At 32.3% G+C, this 17707-nt stretch overlaps 1 protein-coding gene across 32 annotated transcripts in view; it reads right to left on the bottom strand.

The window, feature by feature from the left end:
* LOC138692929 (RNA binding protein fox-1 homolog 2-like) overlaps positions 1-17707 on the bottom strand; it is a 1380865-nt gene that overhangs the window by 32978 nt on the left and 1330180 nt on the right. For 12 of the 32 annotated variants that reach the window (XM_069816286.1, XM_069816303.1, XM_069816307.1 and 9 more), the window contains 2 exons: positions 8649-8793; positions 3849-3915 (listed from right to left, as the gene is read on the bottom strand). In XM_069816286.1, coding sequence (XP_069672387.1) covers positions 3849-3915; positions 8649-8793 — 212 coding nt within the window. Of the gene's footprint in view, positions 1-3848; positions 3916-8648; positions 8794-13091; positions 13210-17707 lie in introns of all 32 variants that reach the window. The other 20 variants (XM_069816296.1, XM_069816310.1, XM_069816300.1 and 17 more) reach the window with 4 other exon arrangements.

Here is a 17707-nt window from a genome sequence, read left to right as displayed (position 1 = left end):
TCCCTGGACCTTGTAATGTTTAAATGGTGACATATAAACAAACTTTGGTTCTCAATTATTCAAACAATAGGTATAGGATTTAAATGCTATAAAATTCAATGAACACCGAAACACTTATTTCATAAGGCTTCATGTTTCTTTACTGTTGAAATTAACAGCTGACATATTCTTAAACGCTTGTATAATGACCCCTTTAGGTTCTTCTCTTATCCACATTTGAAAGTAAATAATCCATTTTTAACAGAATGCCATCACGAGCTGTGATTACTTTTAACTGTTTCAGGCACTGCCAATTTCACCAAGTTCCTATATTTTTTATAAACGATTAGAGCAATCACTATATATGGAATTTTTTACACATAGGTTATGTTCACAATTTGTATATTTAGTTCAAAATCACTGGAAATATTTAATTTAACATCTTTAGAAATAACGATTCTAGATCTCCTTATTATTTTTACACTTGTAACACTTTCTTTTCGGAGACATTTTGTGTAAATTGAAACCACCACTCTACCTACAAAACCAATCAACAAAACTACTCGTACAATTCAACTTCAATTTTGAAGAATTTGAATCCTGATTCACAACATCATGACTAGATTCTCGAGATTATACAAATGTTAAGTCATCCAGAAGAAATGTATCAGTAAGTGATGCAGCAAAAATGATGATTAGTAAATATAATTTCTATGACAATCGAAGTTTCACAGTATAATGAAAATTACCAAGTTCTACTTAATGTTTTATCTTCCTCCCAATTTATAGTGCCGTTGGGCTATAGCCCCATTAATTTCTAATCAAGAAGGGATCCTAAACATAAATAAGGAACTGAACCGTTTTTTGTTGCAATGATCACTATTATTTTATATTTTTCTTCCAGCAAACAAATACTTAGTCTGTAGTAACAAATGCTATCCTTATGTGCAATGGCACTACAAATATTAAGTCGCAGTATTACTAATAATAAAACGTCACTTAAGCTCCCCACATGGAGATGACACTGCCAAATTAATTTAAAGCTGTTTTTCTTGTTAGTTTATTTTCTAATCTGATTAAGAACATAAGTATGCACCAACTGGAATTATGACTATCTCATGCATACATTATTGACGTGTCTGCACACAATATGGTACTTATACTTGTTACATTTACTGTTTAATCACTCTTCAATGTCCTATTCAAGGTTCGAAGAGAGATAGCAACTCTATCTCAAGTACGTTGTCATACTGATGTCCTACTATGTATCAGGAGGTATACTGTGCTAACTGACAAGACCGAACACAAAGTAAATAATATACTAACATTATTTAGCACACATTTTACAAATCCAAATTTTCAAATTGTATTAAAATTATTAAGGAAAAAAAAATCCTTTTAAATTAATTGTATGAAAATGGAAATTTGTACATGTTCATTCTATGCAACAGAAACTACAGTTTAAGAATTAGCCTACTTCAAGATAATTTGTTTCACATGAAATGCTACCATATTCCTGCTGCTATTATTTATACTTAAGATTACTTTCAAATTAGATAATAATATGAACATGATGAATTTATTCGAATGTGATAACAAATTGTGAACATGTTAATTCTAAGAAGTAATATCTGCTATTCTCTACAAAATTTTAAATTATAATAGGCTTTTTAATATATGAAACAACTACTTATATTCGTGATGTTTTTCCATCTAAGATTTTTGGTAAGCATCAGTAAGTACAGTAATTGTTACGTATTTCCTATCTTTGACCATTACTTCAAAGTTTGGTATGTTTAATTATAAACCAGGCACTAAATAAGCTGATCTGCATAACTCTATCCTTCCTGCATACAATTTTGACTAAAAAAATAAGAGAAAAGGAAAGCTATAGAACATTAACATCACACTGTATATAGATATATTCTTGGAATTACAAAATTTGGAAAAAAAAAAAATAAAATAAAATAATTTGATGCATTTCAAATTTTTAGCTAGCTCATACAAGCAAGTGAAACAAGAAATTAAATTCCTGTTAATAAAGAAAGGCAAAAAAACGCATTATAATTTCATACATTATGGTATAATGAAATACACATTTTAAGCTATTACATATACGAATATAGACTGTATTGATTATTTAAGCCCATTTTCAAGAGCAAATCCCGAGCAAAATGAAATATGCACTCAGAATAAAAAATATAACATTCCCACGCAAGTGCATCAGCATGACAATGCACAAATAAGGCCATGCTTCTAATGCACATATGCTCCACTAAGACCTAAACACTGAGCACGTTCTAACACCTTGAAAAGCACTGGCCATGCCACAAGCGTTCAACACTTGCACAAAATCAACTCCAATTATGGTTTCCATTAAACAATACTGCACAATATGTGAAAAGGAGGGAATGTGAAAATACTTCATATAATCACTAATTTTTCCCTCTTTCATCATAAGAGAAATTTATACCTTTACACTGGCTGTTAATGCATATGTTAAAAATCAGTTGTCCCATACAGTGCAAACCCAAAATTACAATATTCTGTTTTCTTTTTAAAATAGCAGGCTCTATATCTCAAATACAAATATTCACTGGCTAATGTTATGATGATATTTAGACGCAGATGCAAGAGCTTAACATTTCTGACAGTGCCAAAACTTGACAGCTTTTTAAAGCAAGTTTATTATATTCTATTAACATTCCTACAACCCAACGAAATATGTAACATTATTCTTCAAGTTCCACTAATTAAACATGCATTAAAAATAAAACCAAATGCAATGTTAAATAGTTTCTTACATTAATATACATATCAGACACAAGCAGCAATAAAAGCTCCTTAAAATATGACACAAGACAATACGCAATAATGGTTTATTCTGTATATTTTGGGTTTGCACTGAGTTATTTACGGAAATGTACTTGCACATTCCCAGAGATCACTTGCTTATAATGTTACATGATTCCAGGTTGTCATTACTCAGGTGATTTAGTGTCACTATATAATGACAAAAGCAATAGTGGAAATGGTTATATATATTAAATAAAATTCGATTGAGGAATTATTAAAACTTGATTTCTTTGAACATACAAAATCTGTGCACATTTTCTGAAACAACTAATACAATTTCCACCATTTTATTATTAAGGGATTAAATGATGGCAATTTTGGTTTGAATATTATTATGTATCGAAATATATAACACTCCATACAGTTTGATCAATTATTGAATTTCACAACCATAAATGTAGTAATCACTGTAGCTCATGCACAAACATCCGTCCTACATACATTAAAATATTCTTACCACTTCAAATACTATATTTTCTCACACAAGAAATTAATTTCCTTAAGTTACTTCAACTTGCCACCACAGAATTAATATTTCTAATTCTAGCAAGTTTCATTTTTGTTTGGCTTAAAAAAAAGGTAATAAACTTATGTAAGACAATATAGTATCCTTGTACATTTTTAATGTTAAGTTAACCCATTCACTTAATTTACTAGATAGTTTATTCTGAGCATTATTTTAAATAACTATTGATTAACTAGAGAAATAACCTTATATGACTCCTGTAAGAAATGCAAATGAAGACAATTAAATGTTTTCCAATAAAATAATAACAATTCGCTCAAACGACATTTCTCTGAACTTTAACATAGATATAAGAGAATGGGTCAATTTCAGCTAATTCTTGATCAGTTGTCCAACTCAATTCAGTACGATCAAGAAATAATGTCTGTGCTCCAGAGCTCTGCAACATTCGAACTGAATTCTGAGCCAGAGAGCAATCAAGAATTTGTTAAGAAAAAAAAAAAAAAAAGAAGAAAAAAAAAAAAAAAGAAAGAAAATTAACACTCACCTGTAACCTATAATTAGGATCTGCAGTGGCTGCATGCGCTGCTAAGAAGGGGTCGTAGTAGACACTACTGCGAAAAAGAACAATATAGGGTCACCAAAGAAATTAAAAAGGTTATTATAACAAAGAATTGTTTCTCAAACTGCTCAACTTATATCTCTAATGCTTAATACAAATTTATATATGTGTATGGAATATTTTATACATTATATTGAGTTCTACCTCCCCACCCCTACTGATTGATAAATTTCGTCACAAATTCATTTAAATGAACAATTTCAATTTTAAACTTCACCTAGTGATCATAAGTCAGGAGAATGAATAGATTTTTCACATTTATTGTTTTAAGTGTTTTATGTCATGGGTTCATGGTCCTAAGTCATGCTTGAATATGAATGTCTTTTAATTTTAACATAAAATGTATATGTTTATTTAATATCTTGTTAAAGAGAGGATAAAAATGGTATTACCATGATTTCACGGTTTTGCTATTTCCATTGTCCACACAATTTTCTTCTCCTTAAAAATACTTCGTTATTTTCAGTTGAAAAAACTTAAAAATATTAATTAATATACAAAGGAAAGGAAATATTTCTTGAGAAATACAACATACAATCTCTGCTAGCTCCTACAAGTTAGTCAACATCAATAGTCTGCAGTGTTGCCAACTTGATTCTTAATAACCCGTTATGAAGCCTTGCAAAAGTCGCTAAAATGAGATTCTTTTGTCGCTGTAAATGCTAAAAATATCCGCTGTGTCCGTACATGATCTATACAAAATCCATATATTTTACCCGCTAAATAACACTGAAAAATGCCAGATCTAGTGGAAAAACCGCTGAATTGACAACACTGATAGTCTGCCCGTAAGCAAATTGAACAGGCTTCTTGTGGTTGAAATATTATCCTAATGTGCATCTTGCTTCTTATTTTAATCATTTCATGGAAAATTAAAATTTTTAGCCAAGAAATGTTTCATATTACTATTGTTATATTCATAATAAATTAATGTTTCAACTATGTCATTATTACATGACATTTTCTTTTTACTAGCACTCATGTCACGCAGAGATATGTATAAGCGACTTCTAAAAACTCGGATTTATATGTATAAATAATAAATATACTTATCTAAATGTGGAGCCAATAGAGCATTAAGTTTACTGAAAATTTTAAAAAATCTGCAAATACGTAACAGTAACAACGAAAACTGAATATTTTTGTTGATCAATTTTACATTATATTTCTAAGTAATGTTATATTACAGTATTATATTTACTGTTACCAATTTAAGATTGAAAAAAAAAGTTTAAAAATATAAATAAAGGTACACAAGTGTGAACTTTCTTGAAGTTGTGGGAAGGTGAAACATCTGGCATTATTCTTCAATTATGTCCTGCTATTTATTACTATTATTATTATTATTATTATTATTATTATTATTATTAATGTTGTACAATGTTAATCAATAATTAATACATGATGGTCATCATTATTGAAAATACATTCTTAGGGTTAATGAATTTGAGATATTTGATTACATTGCAAATATTTACTATTGGTAAGATTTCAACTTTTCATGTCAGAGATCCTGATTCGAATCTCATTGGGATCAAGTAGAATTTTGTGGCGAAAAAGAATGTGTTGGGATAGTATCATAAATAATATTGGTACTTCCATTTCCTCCGTTCCTTCAAAATTCACAATCAACTTTATCATTGACACAAAAAGCAATGTCATATTACATTTCTAGAAACTCCTACGCAGTTCCTATGGAAAGTTATTCTAAAAGACTAGCAACTTAGTCACTTAATACTTCAACTGTTCTAACATGGACAAAATTGTTTAAGAGTAAGTGAGAATTCTGATAGTTTACTATATAATTATTATAATAAAATAATAATGTGCAAGTTGATATCTTAACCTTGAATTTTAAACAAATTTTATATTAATTTCTATAGAATCCTAAACTATATAAAAATAGCATGCAGTCAACCAAAATGCAAGGAAGAGGTCTCAGAAATCACACGCACACAAATCCATTTACCTGATTCCTGATGCTCAATCCGCTTTTAATTTATGAAAACTTTACCTGCATAATAGTAGGCCTACAGTTTACTTTTAATTTGTATTTATGTTCCACATGTATGTCTTTATTGTAATGAAGGGAATTTTAAGTAAAAAAAAATTCAAACCAGGCAAAGGAAAAGTGTTAATTTATGAACTGTTTGCCATTTACACTCTACACAGCAATCTGTGTGTATACCTTACTGAAGACTTTTGCATATGTCAGCATGTGCATATTCACAGAATTCGATGTACATCTGAAAGATTCATGCTTTCCCCATTTTTAATAAATGGCGCTTGGCCCACTATGGCTCTGAACCCTTCATTTGCGTCTTAAGGATATCTCAGAAATATAGGTATACGGTATATGCCAACTACATGAAAATAATAATAATAAAAAAAAAACATGTCCTTTTGAGATGTTGTAAAACAAAAGTTATAAAAGTAGTAATATTGAAAGAAGGCGAATTTATCCACACAAAGAACAAAAAGAAGAGTTTTCACATTACAAAATGTCAATCTCATTACTTGTAACTAAATTTGAGACAATACCGTTTTAGATTCTGTGCAAGATTTCTTATCCAGTACATTAAAAGATTATTTTATGTGTTATGGATGTGCTATTTTGATGCTGAATATCAGGTGTCCCAGGTTTCATTCACGAGAAAGATGCATACAATTAAATCATATACAGCATTTATAATTTCTTCCATCCAAGGATGTTTCGCAAATTAAATTTATGTAAACTTAAGTTATATGATGTATGGATGCATAAATCTATCACTCCTCCAACAATGAATCTCCTGTTTTCCAAATTGTAATAAATGTAAAGAAATGGCAAACCCATTAAAATGTAGAACGTACAGACAATAAGTACATTGTGTATTACAATAAGTACATTTAGGTATTCTGAAAGAAACACTAATTTCCAGCAGTAGTAAATCAATACTGAAGAAGTAATTTTGCCACAATGACTGTACAGTCCTGTCCCCCTTAAGACTAATTGATTTAGTTCATATTCTATCTCTTCGAAATAAGAATGCATTTTTAGTAAAATAAGTCTACTGTACTCTAAATTCTTAAGCTGCCTGCACACCATCATTTTTTTTTTTCCAATTCAATACTTTACAAGAAAACTTGTCAAAGATTGATTAATATTAAAAAAGATTTGTCAAAGACTGTTTCATATTGCTAAAGATTTGACTGGGTTTTTAAAACATGCTTCAGGTTCACTGTAACCTATCTAGGCCTACCTACCAAATATTACAATATTTGGAGAATAACTAGGCTATACAAAACAATATTTGTATTACTTAACTGTATGGTACCCTGAAACAAAGAATATTACGAACTGCATATGTTTTAGAACATATTTATGATTAGTATTTGCCTAAGACATAGGTTAGAATCTCCGTCATTAAAGAAAATACATGTACTGGTACTTAACACGAGATATCTGCCTTGCAATTTCTTCATATACATTTTTTGTGGTATTCCATAGAACCCACGGTATATGAGCATGGGTTTAATTCATATAATTGATATTGAATTACTACAGAAACATTTTTTCTTGGCCAGGATGCCATGTTTTTTTCTTGTCCCATAATATTTTCGAATCCCATTGGTCAATTCTTTCAAAGAATTGTCAAGTCTTTGATCAATTAAAACATATTCTTATTTACTTTCAAGATAATCAAAGCATTTTAAAGTATTATAAGTGTAAATAATTGATTAAATGACGATCTTACTCGTGTTAATTATGTAAGCATGTGCGGCTTACAGCTGTTTCGGTGCTACTTGACACCATCCTCAGAGCCTTCTGTGTCTCTGCGCCATCTCAACATTGCTGCCTGTTGTGTGGGTGCGTTCATGTGATGAAGAGTTGTGTCAAATAGTGTGTGTGTTCTGAAATTGATCTGTGTGTTGAGAATTTGATTAGGGTGTGTTTTAGTGTGTCTGTATATTTCATATTGTTCTAGTGTGTTGAGTTTTTGGTTTTTGGGTTGTATGTGTAGGATTTCCATGTCTGTATGTATGTTATTGTATGTGTGGTTAGCATTAGTTATGTGTTCGGCATATGTAGATGTATTGTGTCCTCTGATTATATATGCCGAACACATAACTAATGCTAACCACACATACAATAACATAAACAGACAGACATGGAAATCCTACACATACAACCCAAAAACCAAAAACTCAACACACTAGAACAATATGAAATATACAGACACACTAAAACACACCCTAATCAAATTCTCAACACACAGATCAATTTCAGAACACACACACTATTTGACACAACTCTTCATCACATGAACACACCCACACAACAGGCAGTGAAGTTGAGATGGCGCCGAGACACAGAAGGCTGTGAGGATGGTGTCAAGTAGCACCGAAACAGCTGTAAGCCGCACTTGCTTACATAATTAACACGAGTAAGATCGCCATTTAATCAATTATTTATATTCAAGTGTTAAAAGTAGTGTACAAAAGATTCAACATAGATTATAATAAGTGATTTGACAATAAAACTTGTAAAGTATTGGCAAGTCTTGAAAAATCTTGTGAAGTGATGAATTTGACAAGAATTTCATTGTCAATGAAATGAGGCACCTAGCAATTTCGTCTAATTCTCACATCCATAACAAAAAATAATCCAAAATCTACTTACATGTCTGGATCTGGAATATTGTATAAACAAAAGGTATCTTTCCAGCACGAAATGGTACTCACGGTGTGTATCCATGGAGTGCAGTAGCAGCTGCTGCAGTGAGAGGCGTTGGATGACGGGCAAATGCAGCAGCGGCTGCTGCAGCTGCTGGATATGCAGCACGTGCCCTCCCACGCTGGATAGCCACACCGCGCAGCGCTGCAGCTGCTGGGACACACACAAACAAGACCATGCACAACACGCCCACACACCATCACATCACGCTACCAGACCATCACTGCGTTTAGACCCAGCAAGGGGCAGGGTATCAAGTCAACAGTCCACCGGGCCTTGTGTCCCAACCTGGGCTGGTGCTCACCACATTAAACTACCATTATGGAATTGCCATGCAATCTCACTGTACCCTGCCTGCATCACACCCCGAAACTATACAAATTTACTGTATTTGATTACTGCTCCATGTAACAAATAATCTATACTAATAACAAATCTGTAGCCGAAATTTTTCTGGTAATTTTCGATTTTCCAAAAATAATTGGTCTTAACATATATAATTAACCACCCTGAAACCGAAAATCGCTTTTTTGAAATTACTGTTTGTATGTCTGTCTGTATGTTTGTTACCTTTTCATGCGATAATGGCTCAACGGATTTCGATGAAAATTGGAATATAAATTAAGTTCGTTGTAACTTAGATTTTAGGCTATATGGCATTGAAAATACATTATTTAAAAGGGGGGTTATAAGGGGGCCTGAATTAAATAAATCGAAATATCTAGCTTATTATTGATTTTTGTGAAAAATGTTACATAACAAACGTTTCTTTAAAAATGATTTCCGATAAGTTTTATTCCTTGAAAAATTTTGATAGGACTGATATTTAATGAGATAAATGAGTTTTAAAATTAAAATAACTGCCATCTAAGGCCGTGTAATGAATTAAAAAACAAATGACTTCGTCTATAAGGGGCCTTGGACAGCAACAATCGAAAGCTATGAAAGATAGCCTACAGATAATGTTTCTGTGTTTGTATGAAGTAATATCGGAAGCTAAATTAACCGATTTGTATAATTAATTATTATTTCACCATTGGAAAGTGTAGTTTCTCTAGATGGACATAATGCTATAATGTTATTACAGTAATTTCTGAGTGAATCGAGGACAGGTAAGATTAAAATAGCTTCTTATGCACAGAAAACTTGATAGGCTATTCTGTACATTCATTTCCTGTATTTCCTAAAATAATTTTTATGGCCAAATGAGTGGTCTCTGGATCAAAATGATCGCATTTTAATTATGCAAATACAATTTAAATTAAGTAACATAATAAACTATTTATCCTTATATCAAACACGAATGTTCCCTGGATCAAATGTCCTATTTTAATTATGTAATTACTTTATATTTATTTCTAACGGGCGCAGCGGAACGCACGGGTACAGCTAGTATCCAATAAAAAAGTAATTCCCACACGTTTTTTGAATAAGATTTTGAAGTGTTCTGTTGTCCTGAGGAGATTAAGCAAAATATTGTTCATTTCTCATTAGAACCCCTTGTCTAAAGTGTTTATTGAAAGAAGTGATTACGTCATCACAAAAATACTTGAATATTATTGCATGTCTACCCTCTCAGTTATTCCTACATGGGACCTATGATTTTGACAATTTTTAAGTTGTATGTGGTTATAAAGAAACATACTAAGATAATGAAAAATGTTGTTGTTTTCTAATGCCAGGCGTTTGACAATAAAGTCATTTGACCTCTTACACTCCAATATTTTTCAAAGATATTATCATGGTCAGTCACTGAAGCACAAATTTTGACGTGTTCCGAATCCATTTCGACGATTTCCATTTTCCATTTAACGAAAAATAAATATCTCTTTATTGAGGGAAAACAGAAACACATGAAAGAAGGTACAACAAACTGAAATAATCAAAATAAAGTATTAAACCAAACCAAATTCAAAACTTTTCTACATAATTTATACTTTAACAATGGAATAAACAACACAGTACATGTTCTGTCTCTAATTTCAATGTATTTAATTCAGTTTCTGAGATAACAAAAAGCAACTTGTGACTGAAATGTTAAAATGTTATATTTTTATTTAACGACGCTCGCAACTGCAGAGGTTATATCAGCGTCGCCGGATGTGCCGGAATTTTGTCACGCAGGAGTTCTTTTACATGCCAATGAATCTACTGACATGAGCCTGTCGCATTTAAGCACATTTTAATGCCATCGACCTGGCCCGGGATCGAACCCGCAACCTTGGGCATAAATGGCCAGCGCTATACCAACTCGCCAACCAGGTCGACACTTGTGACTGAAAATCCAAATTCTACTTACATGTTTGGACTTGGAATTACTGCGTATAGGGCTTCTTTCACTATTGACATTGCAATTTTATTCATATTAAAGCAGAACTCTGTTAACTTTATGATTCTTTGGCTTGCTTATTTTTGGATTCAATAAAAAAAATTGATCCATTTGCCTATGTAGTATTATTTAGTTAAAATAAAGTTTTCTAATGGTATTTTTAAGAGATATATTCAATATGGAGCAAACTCCTAGCTTTTTCCTTCTTTCGTTTTCCTAATATTTGCTTATGAACACATTTGATGAGTATCCCATATGCATGTGCAACACTTCGTGCAGGTTGTTTCTGAAACTAGCACAAAGTGTATCATAATGTCAGGCAATATTTATCAGGCACATGTTCATGTCTAAATAATCTTATAAACCCAATGTTCATGCACCTGGTTGTTTAGGAATGTCATGCAGGTCACACCATTCAAATACTGCAGTGAGAAAACACACACACAAACACAAGATATCTGATGCTATTCCACCATATGAAAATTAATTCAGCAATATGTTCGCATGTTGTCAATCATGTACTCACAAAAATTGTATAACAGCAATAGGAAACTATTCTTTAAATGAATCTGAAAATTTGATTTCAAGTAAACAAGTAAAACTTTGAATTATAGAAAGGTAACATATCACTAGCATAGCAGAAATTTTTTAGGAATGAATACTGTTACTGGAGAGATCAAATTTAACCAAGAAATGGAACAGGCCTTATGGTCTAATTCATGAAGAATTTGATGATGATTAAGGTTGCGAACTCCAAAATCCAGAAAAAAACCGGACATTTTTATTTTGGTTTCAACTGGCCACCAGACAAAATCGGACACAGTATCCTGGGAGTTTTTATTTTGATGTTAAAAGTAGCACGTGAGATTTTTTTTTTTTTGACATCAAATGATGAAATCTGAAGCTGCATACATATTTAAAAATATAAATACAATACATTAGAATATAATATATTTTATGCTCGACCATGCCGAAATGTAGTAATTATACACCTGGTAGCAGCCCTTTAATGGACCTCATTAAAGTACATCTATTCATTAAAGTTCAGGTGTTCCATCAATCAGAAAATACCATTGTAGCAATATGAAAGTGCAAGTATCAATTATTCTCGGATATGCAATCGAAAGACAACTAGTTCTGTTACTATAATAATTAGCGTTAATTGTAAATAATATTCAAATAAATTCAATTTGTCATCTTGTTTTTCAATGTCTAATTCAATTTCAAGGTTATATCAAAATTAATGTTTATTTTACTCTCTAGATTATATCAAGGTCAATGTCGACATTTGTTTCTCGAAAAAAAATCAACACTTTCGCGTCTGCGTACATCTCACAATTTACGAGGTATTGCACAAGATCAGTTCCGCTCCTCAGTCAGATAAGAATAACATGAATACTTATGAATAATTTCAAGTTAGAAATATGGTCGAGCATAAAAAGTCGTATGAAACTTGACTATAATGGTAATTAAGATGCTCGTATGAAAATTATGAAACTCGCGCTCGTTTCTTAAACATACTCGCGTCTTAATTACTACCATTATAGGCTCATTGCATAATATACTATTGAGCTACATACCATATTTATTGATAAATTAGTTCTTGAAACTCTACTTTGTTTACTCCCCTGATACTTTTGGGTTGGCATTTTGCATATTTCAGGAAATTGCCAAAAGTCATGTCAAAGTTAATATGAAGTAGTTCAGCCCTCACTAATTCAACTTCAACTTCCATGCGGTTTCTGATTTTTGTCCACACTAGTTGCATAATGCTGAATACTCACTCTGGGAATGCATTGCTAGTAGAAATTGATAATACTGCCAGAACTATATGCATCAAGTTCTTATTATTAAAATTGCAACACTTCATTCAAGTAACAAATACTATTAATCGTGTTTTCTGAATTCCAATCTTCAAAATAATTACATAACTAACAAGACGTAATTTTTGTGAGTACATGTTATTACCTGCCCAAAAGCAATAATAAATTTAGATCTGGAATAAAACAACACAATTTTCTAGTAAACGTTTTACAATGCATGTGGTGGAATGATATCCCTTCAGCCCCACTTCAATATTACTGTACAAGGCCCGGCACACTGTAACTCGGTTGAATTGTACCTCCTACGTGCAGTACGAGGTGTCAACACCAGGGGAGCTGCAGTAGAGGTGGAAGGTGTTGTAAGAGGGGTCCCTGTCCCCCCTAGCCAGGACCAAGGCACAGCTGGAAGCCGGTAGCCTGACCCACATAAGGTAACAGGATATTACAGAAAATCAGCCACTGCTATTTAAAAGAGCCTAGCACTTCTGCTACAGTGTTTAAAATCAACAGTATTAATTCCTTAATCAAGTCTATTTTATAAACTACTTTAGTAAGGTTATGAAAAATTGTAAATGACTGCTGTTGATGGTATGAAAGAATGAAAGGGGCATAGAACTGCCCTTGAATAGATAAATTTAAATACTGTAACATTAACTGGATATAAATTCAGTCTTGAACAAGACTAAAGTAAATTTAACTTTAGCAATCACGAATTTTTTATGAATCACCTCATTCTACCCGAACAACAGATAATCTGTAAAATTTTAATCAATTTTAAGAAGTTTTGATACTGAAGTTAGTCCTATTATTATTGACATTATTTTCACTCTAATTAAAGAATACAATAAAAATTAATCAATGCTTCAAATGAAGTATCTAGTGCAGGCTGTAACTTAGAACTAGGATTTTCTGGCATAAAGAACAAATATGAGCACTGACTACATTACAATGTCCTTTGGGTTATATGTTTCTTTATGCTCGAATGATATAATACTTAACTATTGTTTTTGCTATTTACAAGTGGTGAAAATCATTTTGAATGTTCCTTGACAACAACTGCACTTGCATAACCATTATTTTTTTCAAAAAGTCTGAGCAATGACAACAAGATAATCGCAGTTTCTTTTTCTACCTTGCTAATGGACATGGGATGAAGAAAAACAGACAGAATAGCAATCTATAATATAAGTTTTGGACGGAAATTGAAACACTATGTTATTTACAAATTTCCAATCTTGTATATTTTTCTCATAAATATGGATTACAATTGAAGATATGGCAACACTATAATATATTTTCTTTATTGATGTTCCTTCCACAAGGAATAAAATATTTTAATGGTGCTGTTTGGTGAATGGTTAAAGTTTGGCTTATAAGAATAAAATCTTGGATTCGATCCCACTTTCCTTTAATTAAAATTGTAAGACACTTTAAGGGAATAAAATTATTGCAATATCGTAATCTTGAAATTTATTCACTTATAATTCAGTAGTAATAAAAAAAGAAACATGTGGGGTTGAACTCACATCTCTTTTTCCCATAAACCAAAATGACAGCCACTTAGCCATGCAGCTAAACTGAAGAATCACTATTATTAAACATTATCATCTGAGCGTATTTACAGTTTTGCAACATCACCAAACAGTTTCATCCTTTATTCTATGAAAAATGCTTATGAATGGCTATTTATATGAATAAAAAGTATCTTGATTTTCGCCATAGATTGCATGATAGAGTGCATGCCAATTTTTCTTCAACCTATTTGAACAAATACCGGTAATACAAATAGTATATATTCCAAATAACCAAATTATATTTCTTTACCAAAATCAATGAACGTAAGTGGAGGTAAATATTCAATAAATAGCGTAACAATTTTCAGAAGTCTGTCAATCAATGTCGACTTCTACATATTCCTGAATGTCCCAGGCATAATAACAAGAAAGGCAAGGAATGAAGTGTAATACCTTGTAATACTCTCAGAACTATATTATCTGTTTATTTATGATGAAGGGAAAATGTACGTGATTTATTTCCCAAATCTGACTTTTAATATATGTTACCAATTGAAGATTTTTTTGGAAAAACAACCATAGTCCAAAAGTCCGCTAAGTTAGCTCTGTGGTAGCGTGTCTGCCTCCAGATTAGCCAGCCTGGGTTCGATTCCCGGTGGGGTCAGAAATTTTCATGTAAAATTTCTACCTCAGGACTAGGAGAGATGGCGGTGCACAACTCCTAATCATTAAATTGTGCACCAATATGCCTGGGTTAAATCCCAAATCTCTCCGCAGTACATATGAAGAGAAGGCAAATGTCACTGATAGTGATTCGTCCATCGGACGGGGACATTATGCCTGGCTGCCCCCTTGGTGCTATTCGACAAGAGTAGGCTATGTGCCGGTATTAGGTTTCTCCTTTTCCCTTCCTCACCTTCATCATCATCCTCACCCATTCCCTACATTATGCTTACACCAACACTTACACATACACTCACCCTAGTACATGACGTTAACTCTTCACAGATACAGATCATGCATAACGTGGCCTGCCGAAGTGGTATGCAACTTGAAAAATGGGTCACAGTCCTGCCATCTACCCGCACTATGCAGAACCCGAATCACGCACGCTCCCCCCCCCCCCATAATCCAAAAACATAAATTTTCAGGAGAAAAACTACTATCTGGCATGGGTGTTGTTGACACTTCAAGTATGAAATTCATCATCTCATTTCTTAAGTTTAAGAAAAAATACTCTGTTGTGGCTGAAGTGTGTCTTTCCTTTAATCTTCTTTTTCTTTATTATGTCCTATTTTTTTCCTCCTCTCGTTGCTTACATTTCTTCCATGAGGTTACTTCTGCACTTAAAGATGACTCCATAACTAATACAACAATTTACGTGTTAAAAGTATTTTTCTCTGAGCTGACTTTTGTTACATACATAAGAAGTGTACTGCCAGTTTAAAATTGTATGGATAAATGTTTCAAGATGATATGAATGGGATGTCTGTAAATACTACCATCGTCCTGGACAATGGCTGTTTTCATAAAAAAAGTCTTTGGACTACGGTTGTTTTATGGAAAAAAAATTTTCACTCCTATAATATAGGATTAATTTTTTCCACTAAGAACTAATTCAGCAGATGGCTGCTACAATACGCTTACCACATGCTTAATATCTCAAATTTGCATTTTATGGACTACAGTTCTTTTTTAAAAAAAAAACCCTCTTCAATTCTTCAGTAAGTTTGAAATAAGTAGCTAGACAAGGAACAGTCCAAATGATCCATCACTCTTGCTTAGTTGCAACAGATTTTAAGAAAAATATATTTAAGTACTTCAGCTAAATAAGTAAACAAATATGAACTATACCCAATTTTAAGTGTGCCAATGATGATAATTATAACAATGTCACTAATATTAATAGTAACAATAATACGGTGGATCATCAATGAGAAAGCAGATGTCAATGGATGTTAAGAAAGACAAGGAGTACTTATTTTCATCATAGTGGCACACTTAAAAGTGGGAGCCTTAACGTGTATCGTACATCTAACTTTAACTTTGATTAAGACGTTTGTTAGTTTGAATTTAATAATTCATATAATTTTTATACATTCTATAACAATACTTTTAATAAATAACAATACAGAACCATCAAGATGCTTCAATGATGCTGTAAAGGAACATTCCAAAGAGAAAACAAAACCGTTACCATATCACCAGTCACCAGGTAGCGAGGGCTCCCACAATGAAAGCACTTGCTGAAGCATAAAGCAAAGCATATGAACATGCACAGCTATTTCTACATTAGACAACACATTCACTACTCTGTGAGAAATGTTAACTCCTTCTCTAGTACCAAAACTTATATGATTACAGTATCAGTTGATAAAGCTCTTACAGACAAGTAACAATACCGGGACATTTAACCGATATAAGCTGTTGGTATCTAGTGCAGAAGATACATAATTCACATTAATTTTTTTTTAACTGCAGTGAAAGTGTTAAGAGCTAGTTGTGGGTTCTGGATAATACATGTTTCATTGTTATTAATATACTTTACCTTCATTTTGGGGAAAGATATAGATATGATATTAATTCTATTCACTTCTGAGATTGTCAGTACTGTAAGAACTACCTATTCTTCCCACCATGACCACATCTAGGAGAGAGAAGGGTGGGGAACTTGTGAGAATGCATATTATAGTATGGAACAAGAGTCAGTTGAATGAGTAAGAAAAGGCAGATTCGTGGAGTTAGAATACTGCAAGTATAACAACACTACTGAACCATACTTATTTCTCATACAGAAATACTTAATATCCAAAATGACGATGGCTACTGCAAACATCCTATACTTCCACTTACCCATAAATGGCATTAAATAGAATGTAGCATAAAAAACAAATGTTTCGTCATAGTAACAATTTCATTGAATATGCATCTCTTATCCCTATCCTTATATGTATTCGATTAGATATTCACTTGTGGGCGTTTACATGTATGTTTTAAATTTGAAAAGAAAAAAAAACATAAAGAGGTTTGAGATGTATGTGTGTTCGTGAAGACTAATGCCAGACACAGTAAAGTTAGATTTCATTCTGTAAGTTAACCTTAACAAGAAGGGGAAGAGAAAATTATAAGAAATAAAAAATTTGTTTTATCATATTCCTTTATCACGTTGAAACTGCATTGCTGTCATCATTATCATTAACATCAATCTCTCTATCCGAATAGATAGTTTTCCACACTGGAGATCTGAGTTCAAATCTTGGCATATCAAAGTGAAATTTGTGGTGGACAAAGACAGTTGTGGAAGGTTTCTCTCGGGGTACCCACTGATTCGACATTTCCCCATTCATAGTCAACCATAAAATTAAACAGATAAGCAACGTCACACTACCAATCTGCCGACA

This window comes from Periplaneta americana, chromosome 17 (assembly GCF_040183065.1).
Source record: "Periplaneta americana isolate PAMFEO1 chromosome 17, P.americana_PAMFEO1_priV1, whole genome shotgun sequence".
Taxonomy (NCBI): domain Eukaryota; kingdom Metazoa; phylum Arthropoda; class Insecta; order Blattodea; family Blattidae; genus Periplaneta; species Periplaneta americana.
Note: the sequence above shows the minus strand (reverse complement) of the source record. Positions and strands in the feature narration are given on the sequence as shown.